Below are 12,065 nucleotides of genomic sequence, written 5' to 3' on the forward strand. Positions count from 1 at the left end.
CTACTCTACTGCACTGTATACAACTTCGTTGCTCACCTTCCGGGTCCCGCTCTACATAGCTCCAAACAAGTGAAAAATCTCAGACTGATGTTCACATTCAAGCTGCAGGAAAGCTCAGTATATGGAACAAGAATAAGTGATAACTTGCAGTTCAACTACTTCAGGAATCAAGAGGAGCATACACAGAACTATACATTTTATCATTTTATTAGGAATAATTCCAAGTGGGTTATGAAGAAACTAATCCATTGAGTTTGATGAATTTTCCAAAATTTCTTTATGAAGATATGTTCACCAACAAACAGTAAAACTTCAGCAGAACTATTATACACTGGGCAAAAATAGTCAGGCTGATACCAAAAAGCAACATGCAACATAAAAAAAAGATACAATATAAAGGAAGACAATCTGCTGAATATTAAAAACAACCTCAACATGAGCTCTTTGCAACCAGCACAGAACTATTCTACCCATCAAATCCAATTCACACAAAGGCAAGTTGGGCTGACAGAACCCAAGGATTAATAAAATGTTCCTCAGTGCAGTAGATTTGTATAGTGTTTTAGAGCATTTCCTTGGCTGGAACAAGCAGTATTAGGAATTCTTTTTGGCAAGGGAGAGAAATAAATACATACGGAATGCTACATTTTTAAATCAGCAGACTGTCCGAGGAATGAAACAGGGCATCAGTAAACTAAAAGTAGCAGGGAGAAAAAAAAAAAAAATTTAAAACATTAATTTATTGGGGCTTGAAAGAGTATTCAAAACAGATCGTAAAGATGTCACAATAACTATATTCAGGCATTTAGGCTAACAAGGGGAATAAAATCAGAAAATACACTTTTTCCAAGTTAAGGAGATTTTTACCCAAGCATATTGCTACCTTTGCAACATGTAGCTCGGTAAACAATAATTGGCAACAAAATAAGTCGAAACGCTGTAATATCCTGCCCAAATATCAGTTCCAGATACGGTAATAACCAAGATGCAAACTAATTTTGTTGTAACAAGCCTAGACCACTTATATCAAACATGTCCCTGGTGAAAGAGTCATCCAGTTTGAGTTAGCGTTTTGAGAGTTCATTTGACAGCCAGTCAAGTCCCTCATACAGACCAGTTCCTTGTGTAGCACAGGTAGCCTGGACATACCACTGTTAATGCAGAACACAGAGAAAAACTAAATTTAAAAACTGACAAAATGCAAGCTATGTTATCACAGCATGTGACACACAGATACACGCTCTTTAAACACTGTTTTGTGCCATAAGTAGAGTCAATATTGAACTGATGGTATTTTTATAAGTTTTGAAAAGTCTATATACAGTAGATGGGGTTCAGACATTATCCAAAAACTCAACGTTGGACTACCAAATGCTAGAACACCGTTTAGTGCATCAAGAGACAAATACAGAACTTGCATCTGGTTTACATGCTGAAAACTAGCTTCTTGTTTTTGAAAGACTGCTCTTCAGGAAACGGACATGGAATTACCTAAATTAACAGACCTCTAAAACATCTTCTATGGATATGATCTTAGTGTGTCAACATACAGACATTAAGCGAGTATTATAGAAGGATAAATGGTTCATGTGAAGCAACCCTATGTCTCAAAGGCTTGTGCAGATGGAGTCTAACAATTCAGGAGCTACTTAATTTCCTCCCATCTTTGTAGTGGGGAGAATGCAGAATGCGTTTTCTCCCCCAGAATAACAAGTATTGGGGAAACAAGAAAGCCCACCACATGCTTTGTCAAACAGGTTTGACAGCTGTATTTCAGTGACAGCCTGGAGTATTTCTATTTTTCCAGGAGAAGGTGAGAGATGAAACACTGCAACAGCTGTACACATTGGATTATACTTCCAAATCACTCATTTTGAGCAAGGACCTTAAACTACGCACTACAGAGTTTAATAGCAGGTATGTGCATCTTTCTACAGAAAGAGGTGAAAACCTCCCTTTCCTTTAAAGGGAGATTACATTTATGATATATAATAAAGGAAGATACGAGTTCAGCAACCAGGAAGTTTAGCACTTACAGTTCTGTTACGCAGAGACTGAAGACCTAGTTTATCTGTCATTTCACTGATTGCCATGGCATTTGGCAGATCTTGTTTGTTCGCAAACAGAAGCAGCACTGCATCTCGCAGCTCATCCTCCTGAAGCTAAAAGAAAAAACGGTCACGTTATTAAATTAGCTCCGTGAAGTACTTCAATAAGCGCTAAAGAAACCTAAATACCAACTTAAGGGTTATAAACTTTTTCATTCTTGCTCCTGAAGTCACTAGTAAGTACTGGGTGAAATTTAACTAGTACCCAACAGAACTTCTCCTACAAGTAAGGAAATATTCTTTCAGTGGGCAGTTTAAATCTACCAGCACCTTGCTGCTGAAATTCTTAGCATCAATTTGTTTTTCCAAAATTCCTTCTTCATCTGCTGTGTTTCTCTTAAGGTTTTATGAAGGAAACAAAGGTTCTGACACATTAGTAGTTCTTGAGCTAAAACTCTCTACAGAGCTGTAGTTACAACTCAGTGCACTATGCGGCCCAGAATTACCAGGTGCATACAATATGCACTGTACAAACTCCCTAAAATTTTAAAACCGTAAATCTCTCAGGGAAGCTGATGCACACCCAAAAATACGACAAAGTATAACAATTGTATTTCAGAAGGTATCAATATTTACCATTTTCTGCAGCTCTTCTGCTGCTTCCTGGATTCTCTCTCTGTCATTGCTGTCTACCACAAAAATGAGGCCCTGTAAGAAGTTAAGCAGTTTTGAAAAAACAATGTAAACATGCAGTACTATCTTAAAAACCAAAAAACTCTTATTGAATATTGTGACTGTCCCCTCTCTTAGGTAAGCAAATTTGACAGCAATTTCTGTTTAAGCAATGCAAGATGTCTGTCTGTACAAGTACCTAAGTTTCAACTGCAAAATAAAGCTAGGCCTCCTAAATCAAAAAAGTTAAATAACACAAATGTCAATTTATAATTAGTGTGGGATTCATTAGCTTGAAAGAAGAAGAAGAAAAAAAAAAAAGACACCAGGAAAATTTCAGAAGCTAACTCTCCCTCCTCCCTTTTCACTCATTGCTATCACCTTAAATGCAGCAAGAGAATCACAAGTGGTTCACCATCTCATGTTTCACTGAAAAAACCCACAACCTTAAATTAAGGCCTGAATTTGTTTAAAGAAAGTTTGTACCAAACAGTGTTTCTAATGGCATCTGTTATTCACGTGTCCTCCTTACAAACACACTATTTACTCTTAAAATTTCAGTCTGAAAACTTTACATTTTATCATCCCCTTTAAGAAAACAGAGCATCTTTTAAAAATATTTAGTAACAGGGTTGAATAAGGAACTGAAATTAAGTATTACTCTATTCACAACAGTACTTTGCTAACTCCTTTTTGTCAATCCACACTTCTCCATTTTTCTGCACCAATCACATCCATTATGCTGCACAGAAGTTTCTTGGAAACAATTCTATATTCAACACAGCAAAAAAAAAACCACTCCCAAAGTTTCCTGATACTAATAAGCAACTTACCTTACTACTTGTGAACCTAAGGGAAGAATCACATTTATGTCACCAAAAATGACAGCAGTCACATCAATATGAAGCGGACACTTTCTAATCAATCGGTAACAAGATCTTTAATGACATTTTTAGATACGCAGCATACTAAATACAGTGATATAGCACAGTAAAAGCTGTATATTTTGAGGTTGATTAGAAAAACAGAATATGTAGAAGGGTGATTAGACAATAACACGTCTTATGTATAAGCCAACGCCAGTTCAAACAGATCAAAACATGGATACAGCAAAACTGAAGAGCTCCTCACAAACAAACCAGCTGCTCTGGCATATTACAGAACACCGGCAGGTGCTGAAGGACTTCATCCTTGCCAGGCTACACTCACGACTAGACTTGAAGCCTTCAGGGTAACAAAGAGCTTCAACTAGAATAAAATCTGGGTATCCCTCAGAACTTGCCGGAAGTAGTGAGGAGCCTTTCTGAAAGGAAGGGATAGAAAACAACTTTCCACATATAATGAGACTTCACAAAACAGGTCTCTGATGATTGCCATCTCAACTCTTACCTGTGTGTTTTGGAAATAATGCCTCCAGAGAGGTCTAATTTTATCTTGACCACCAACATCCCAAACTGTGAAACAGATGTTTTTATATTCTACCGTTTCCACATTAAAACCTAAAATAAGAGTCAAATAGTTAGAAATAGTTAATGCTAGTGTTAAAATGTAATTCTAATCACGTTAAAGATAGTTACTTCCTAAGTTATATTTCTCCCAAATATACATACAATGGCTTATCAGAATTGAATTGCTAGATCAAGAAGAAAATTGACTTGGGGGAAAAGGGGGCAGGAAATCAATAAAATCCAAGTATACCACCTTTGGTTCAACAAGTCTTTCAGCCACAGACTGCTAGAGGTTCATGGTGTTTGGGGGAAGTACTGCTACTTAATTGGTTCCTATACTCGTGAGCATCTGCTGCTGGCCACTGTCAAACACAGGATGCTGGTCAGGATGTATCTTTGGTCTGGCACAGTTATGTCACGGCAGTACCAGAAAGCCCATGTTTGTATTGATTCTTACACTGACAGCAAAGATCGCAAATCCCTACACTCTTCAAAAGCCCGTCTCTACAACACAAATTTAGAGTAACAAGAGTAAAGACATGAGAATTGGTTATCTTACCAATAGTGGGAATTGTGGTGACAATTTCTCCTAGCTTCAGTTTATAAAGAATAGTTGTCTTACCAGCAGCATCCAAACCAACTAGAATAAACAGAAAATTTGATTTAGTTCACAATATGAACTACAACCTGCTAATTTAAAAACACGCCATTTTACATGCAGACTATTTAGGGAGTTTTTCTAAGAAACAACTTTTTAAACACTCTTAAGTCATTGTTGATATACTGCTGTATGTTTCTCCCCATCTCTTCTGCCCAGCACTGAGAGAGAAAACAAGCAATGAAGAAAACAAGGTCAATAACACATTTTCATCCACAACCTACAGGCTCACAAGTTTCTAGTCATCTTCCTTAGTATTTGTGTTAATTAATTACGTTTTATCATTCACTTTAAAAGTTTCTTCTGTGTAAGTCAGGATGGTTTTAAATGCCTAGCAACAATTTACAGGCAGCACATAGCCTCTAACTGATCACGTTTGCTACTTCACGCTGAAACTGGGGAAGGTCTCACTTACTCAGCCTTCAGCCAAGGCCAGTTTCACATGCACCTGAACCAACAGGAGCTGGCACTAACCATGGAAGACACTTCAGTCTCCCTCATTCCAGTCCCTTGTCCCTCTGCTAACACATTTCTTCTGCATTTACAAAAACACATACATTAGGAAACTCCTGTCATCCCTCCACATACACCCTAAGGGCTCTAACTCTTCTTCAGGACATCACTTCTATTCACTGAGATCCACTAGGATGCTTTCGTTAGGGGGCTCCGCTTTTGATCTTTATAGAAGGCCTTCTGCACTAAAATTTGCTCTTCTGTTTCTACAACAAAACTTAAGTTTGCTGTTTTTCCATGTAAGCTATGTAGTAAATATGTGATCCTTAAAAAAACAAAAACAAAAACTGGAGCCTCAAAGACATTTTTTGAGAGGCATCAACACTGCAGGCATAGACTGTAGTTTTCTAAAACTGTTTGTGCAAGTGCTTATTGTTAGGCATTTCAGAACACATAGGAGCAACTCAAAATACTACTCTTTACGATAGAATCCAATGTCTAGCACATAAGCACCTAAATAAACAGTAGGTACAAAACACTTTCCACAGCAATGGTTTGAATAAAATGTCTATTTGTGAAACTTAAAATAGTCAATACAATTTTGCCCAAACAAAAATAAAACCCCCATCAAAGACTTAATTAAATAATACTTGCACAAGAAACCAAATGTTACCTTTGATAACATTCTTAAGCGTTCCGAGTTAATTTCCTACTTGGTGAGTGTGATATATTAAGCTTTAAGTGGTTTGATGACTTGACTATTAATAATACAACTGTTTCCTTAGTGTTGCAATAAAATGGAATTCGAGATTAGCTACTTATTCAGAATGAAACCAAACTCTTAAAAAGCCTCCTCCTTCTCAAGACACAAACTGCTGTTACAGCAAGCTAATTAAACAAACCTATCTATAATTGTCCTATATTCTGATACTGTGAACAGGATTATACATGCCAATGCAGATTCTTTGGTATTGTCATTGTGTGTTGTTAAAAAAAGTTGTTGTAATTGTTAATGCAATGAAAGAAGGGAGAGGGGGAATCTACCATCAAAACCAAAGCTCCTTGAGGGGTAATAAACTCCCCAAATGCTCAAATTTAAATTTAACAGTTTTAAGTTTGCTATTAGCTAAGTGTTGGTCTCTTTTAGCATGAACCAAAAAAAGACATAGCGCAGCAGAAGTTTCACAAGAGCTTGCAAGTCATGAAACTTGTAAATGTTAGCATTTTCGCTACACCAGTAAAGTGTCAGGTAGCCTTAGAAAACCCCTCAAGAGAACTCTGAAACCCACAAATGCTCCATCTATGCTGAAAAACAATGTTTTTAATAGCACAATGCTTGAAGCCCAACACTATTCTCACTCGGCTCAGCTTCAAGTGAGCATTTATAGGATGCCTAGATCTTTGCAAGAAAACATAATGCATAGTTTTCCAGTAAATGAACATTAAGATCGTTTAGTGAACCACTAATTAAAGCTACACATACTCACAAATGCTTCTCCTACCCCCCCAAAAAACCCTCAACACTTACCAGTAAAACAAATACTGACAAGATCTGTTAAAATTAGCAACGAAGGAAAGATGGCATTATTTACACAAATGGTTTTAGTGTATTTAGGGGTTATACTAAAGATACAGATAAAGACAAGGGGAAAAACGCTAATCTCGTTTCAAAGGATATACACAGGGTATCGAGAACCATTTGAAGATATGACTCAGAGTTAAGAAATTAGAAACTAGCCAAGAATTCTAAACTATTTGCTAAATTTAAGAAATTATTGCCCTAGTTATGCACTCTGCTCTTGTGCCAGGACCCACCACCACCCCAATGGCGTTGGCAGGAGGCTACATGAGCTATTCGAGCGCAAAGCCCAGAGACTTTGCTTAAATCCGCTATTATCCACAGTTCTAATTAAACTGTTAGACTTTGCACTGAGGCAGGCTGAGTTACGGATTCATGTTTTCTTCTTCTTACTCCACGCTTGAGACAGCAGCTTTTAATCGAGGGAAGGCAACTTCTGCAAATCACCATGACCCTATTTGCAAAAACTGCCTCTTTTCACCAAACTGCCAATGTTATGAAGTCTAAACAAGCAATAGTCATCAAGAGCACAGCCTCCATTCATACATCTTACTCCAACTTGCCATTTACTACCCTTTTTAGAACAAGAAGTTTCAGAGCACCAAATCACATATAATATTTTGAGCTGCTAGGAAGTGTAACTATTGCTTTTAGTAGCCCAAGAATAAACACGTTTACATTTGCACTGGAACGCTAAATGTAAATCTATGAGCTACTTCCATGTCAAAGTTTAAGTTGATTTAACTATCAAGATTAAAGCCCAAGTCTTAAATCCCCAAAATAATGTAAGGTATATTTCCAGTTCTACATTTTCACTCTGATTCCACTGCCTGACTGACCATTGACAAGACCCAGGTGTAAGAACCTCCATGCAGGGTGCGACGGTCAGCAGTCGTACCACAAAGCATTAATATTACAATGAAGCACAAATGGGAAGCACAGACTTGCACTTGCAACCATTCATCTTTCAACTCAGTCAAACATCCTCTTCCTCTAGCTGGAGAACACACATCTACAATGCTTTCAGCTGCTGTTAAAACCATTGTGGTTCTAAGCCCTTTATTCCTCTTAAGAGCGTTTTATTCACAGTCTATCAGTCGTGTTTCTAGAAGTCAAGCTTGTAGTTTGCGGGTCCCTGGGAACACCACCCCTGTGACCACATCACATTCCTCATTTACCAGCTTTCTACTTTGATCATCGGTGGCTGAACATCAAGCTGCCTCAGTGATCATAGCACAGAACTTCCTATAAACTATAGATGCAGAAAAATCGAGAACTGGCTTTTAAAATGGAATCCACATCAAGGCCAATAGATTTTGGTTGTCAGATTGAGATTTCCAAAGTTTATTATTGCATACAGGGTGTTGCTGCTTCCAACATGAACATTTCCCATAATCAGAGAAAGAAAAAAAAAAGCTTCTACTGTATTTAACTAATTCATGACATTCATGTTACAAACAAAAACCAGCTTAAAAAAATAAAATTAACGAATCCCAATTTACTACAGGTTCGTATTCCTTCACTTTTCTTTTACCTTTATACCAGCTCTCCCAAAACTTGTCTTATTTATCCTTTATGTACTCCTCTTTCAGGTTTTGTTTCCCTTGGGTAAGTCTTTGGGGGACACGAAGGGGTCGTTCTCAACACAGCTTCTCAAAAACACACACCCCCGAAAAAAAACCAACAGCATGTAAACCAACAGTGCTTAAAAAAAAAAAAGCCAAATGGTTTTGTGCTGTACGGTGACACACAATCTGACAATTTTTTTCCTAATGTATTTAATAATTACCTTTGTATTCGAAGCTCCTGAGTAGCTATTATCTCAGTTAACACTTGCACAACTACACCAAGACGCAGAACACTACATTATGATACTGAAAGGTGCACAACAAATCAGTAACTTTTCTTTTTTAAGCAGAAGAATCTACGAGCAAAGAGTTTCACAGAGAGTTACGCGTAGAGTTAGGACTCAGTTTTTCCACTCTAATGCCCCAGCTGGCTAGTCTGATTTTAAGTCATTCAATCCTATCCTACAGTTATTTCTTTTCTTTCCCCTCATGTTACTTCTATCTATAAAGACGACACAGGAATTATTTTACGTTCGTTTCTTCAGAATCACGTTAACGTAGTATTTCTGAAAAATACTTAATTATACAAGTGCAGTTTAAAAAAAAAAAAACCAAACAAAACCTCAGTAACAGTATACCATTAAATGTCTACCTTTTACCAGAAACGTAGTTTAAGAATATAGAAGATAGTGTGTCATGTGTGCTGTTAGTAATGGCACCTGATGAGAAATATTCAAATTCTGCAGAACTCAATAACACAAAGTATGTCTTAAGAGCTAAACTAATTTTACTTTATCTTGAATTCCAAAGAAACACAATAAAGCTGTGAAAGGGAAGTTTGAATTATGAATTAATCATGTGTTCATTATCAACTCACCCATATATTTTCCCCTAAATATTTCTCCATAAACATCTTACCCCATAAAGTTACTTCACTGGTATACTACTTAAATGCCTAGCTTTGTCCAGCTCATTTTCGAATCATAAATTGAAAATTATCACCTTGAGGAAAAGTTTAGTTCAGTCCCAGTATTCATTCAGACATCTCTCCTCAACGTGCTGATACATAACATAGAATACTATGAAGAGCTTCTTTTCCATATTACAGGTATAAATGAATTACATAATCTCCAATATAACATATTCTGCTTCTAAACATCCAATTTAGGTCCTATGATACACTCTCATCACAACATAGCAAAAGTTTTGCCCTCTTATACTACATAATAAATATGCTGCAGTCCCATGCTCTCATCCAGTCCTGTACTTGAATATAATCCATGCCTTAAAATTAAAATTATTAAAAAAAAAAAAAGATGCAATTGAACTGACTGCTAGAAAGTTCAGCTCCCTAACTCAGATCTAACCTAAATTTGAACTAATTACCTACCAATGAAGAAACTAAAGCCTTGCAAGCTATTTTGATCTGTATGGCATCGGTTTCCTGTTTTCATTATTTTGCAGAATGGAACAGAACTTCAAATACCATAGACACTATCTCATTCTACAGTCAAGCTCATTTAAAGATTTTATTTCATTCATTCAGAGTCATATGAGGAGTCTGGCTGCTAGGAGACAGTCAAATCACTTCCTTGAAACCAACAGATGTACTAAGTTGTCTTGAAGACAAAAATTACTCAGGTTATTTTGAAATGGATGAGAGTCTCTAATTTCAAGCAGCAAAGATACAATAAAAATTACTCTGTATGTAATAAAGGACTCTGTCATCACAAAATGTATGGAAAATTATAATTAAAAAAAAGCTGCATTATTGTGTCTGCTGTGCACACACAGGCAGCGTTAAGGATGAGCAGCGTGCCAAGAAGTTTCACGGTTAGGACCCAGTCCCATTGCTGGCTACACCGAAATGAGCACTTCATGTAATTTCTTAGGACAAGCTCCTTCCGTCCGCGGCCACGAGTCAAGCTCCATTCGCTCTGGGAATAGCATTTGAGAAAAACTTGGGGGTTAAAATCTGTTTGTACATAAAGCTTGGGGGGCGGGGTGGGTGGAAGGAGGCAGGGAAGAGCCGAGGCGGAGGAGGAAATACCGAATGCAGTATGCGCTTGCCTTGACCTTTTGAACCACAATCTTAAAGTGAGAATCTTCAGGAGCCACTGGCTTCAACTCTTACGCGGTCCGCATCGAGAGAATGAGAATCTAATTCCAAATAAATAATTACGGGCAGACAATAAAACCAGGTAAGCACTGAAAGAGCAACCCACGGGGTTTTATGGTTTTGTACGCGAGGTACGTGAGAATCAAAGCACTCAGATGCTATACAGGAACGTCCTTTCACGAGCCAGATACAGACACCTTAGTTACCGAAAATCGGCCATTATATGGCAATTTCTTAAGCTCTTAGCGTTAAACACAGCGGGCTTTGTCACATCCCCTTCGGGAAGCCGCGCTGCTGGCCTCCGGGCCGAGAGCACGACCGCGCCGGCGGCGCGGGGAGCAGCGAGGCGCAAACCCCGCTCCCCCCTCGGAAAGGGGCGAGAGAAGGGGCGGAAGGGGCAGCCCCCCCTCGGGGAGGAGCAGAAGGGGCAGCCCCCCTCGGAAAAGGGCGAGAGAAGGGGCAGCCCCCCCCCGGCCCTAGGCGCCCCCCCCGCCCGGCGGGCACCGGCTTCACCTCCTGCAATTCGATCTTTGTTCTACGTTTCGCTCCGGCCCGACGCAAGCGGAAGCGCAGGTGGAAGGAGGGGGCCGGAGCCCCGCACGCCCCGCTGCGAGCCCCGCTGCAAAGCCCGCAGAAAGCGGGGCTCTGCCCCCCCCCCCCCGACCCCCGACGGCGGGATGGGGGGGGGGGGGGCACAAGAAAAAAACCGAGAACAGGGCGGAGGAGAAGGGCGGGCAGACATATCCCGATCGCCACCCCCTCCCCCGCCGCTCCCGCTCTCCCCTCCGCTCCTCCGCTTTCCAACGGCCCCGCAAGCCCTGAGGCAAGGGGAGGGAGAGGCGTCCCGCCCCCCGCGCCCCGGGACGGGGCAAGGCCCCCCGCCGCCGCGAGCCCGCGACCCCCTCCCGCCGGCCTCCCCTCCCCCACCGCCCGCCGGACGCGTCCGTGAGGGAGCGGGCGGGCCCGGCGGCGGCCGCGGCCGGTTAGGGCGGAACGGCTGCGGCGGCCGGGCTCGGGGGGGGGCCGCGGCCGGGCGGCGGCGTGCGGCTGTCGCCCCTTACCCATGAGGATGCGCATCTGCTTCTTGCCGAAGAGGCGCGAGAAGAGCGAGGAGATAGTCAGGCCCATGGCGGCTCCGGCGCGGGGCTGGGCGGCGGCGCAGGCGGCGGGAGGAGCGCGGCGAGGAGGGAGGACGAGGCGCGCGGCCCGGCGCCGGTCTGCGCTGGCGGATCCCTCCGCGGGCGAGGGGCAGGCTGCCGAGCGCGGGTCCGCCCGGCGGCGCCGACTTATAAGGCGCAGGCGGCAGCGAGGGCAGCGGCAGCGGCTGCTCTGTGACCGGGGAACCTCGCTCGCTCGTTCGTTCTCTGCCACGTCACGCTCGCCACGGCCGCCCCGGCTCCAACGCGGACAAAATCACGTCACGCTCGCCACATCCCCCGGCCGCGGAACCACCCTTCGCCGCACGGCCCCAGCGCCCAACGGCGGCGGGGACCACCGCTCCCAGCAAGCGCCGCGCCCGC

General features: G+C 41.5%; 1 protein-coding gene across 1 annotated transcript; it reads right to left on the reverse strand.

Moving 5' to 3' along the window:
- Nucleotides 1-191: 191 nt before the first annotated feature.
- Nucleotides 192-12,053, reverse strand: ARF4 (ARF GTPase 4). The gene is made up of 6 exons (XM_087742987.1): nt 11,607-12,053; nt 4,728-4,808; nt 4,110-4,219; nt 2,685-2,756; nt 2,037-2,162; nt 192-1,151 (listed from the first exon to the last, which is right to left on the reverse strand). Exons 1-6 carry the CDS (start codon nt 11,671-11,673, stop codon nt 1,065-1,067), a joined length of 543 nt encoding a protein of 180 aa, XP_087599113.1. The 5' UTR covers nt 11,674-12,053; the 3' UTR covers nt 192-1,064.
- Between the last annotated feature and the right edge of the window lie 12 nt (nt 12,054-12,065).

Source organism: Nipponia nippon, unplaced genomic scaffold, assembly GCF_047370975.1.
Source record: "Nipponia nippon isolate SJK-2023a ecotype South Korea unplaced genomic scaffold, ASM4737097v1 scaffold_9, whole genome shotgun sequence".
Lineage (NCBI taxonomy): Eukaryota > Metazoa > Chordata > Aves > Pelecaniformes > Threskiornithidae > Nipponia > Nipponia nippon.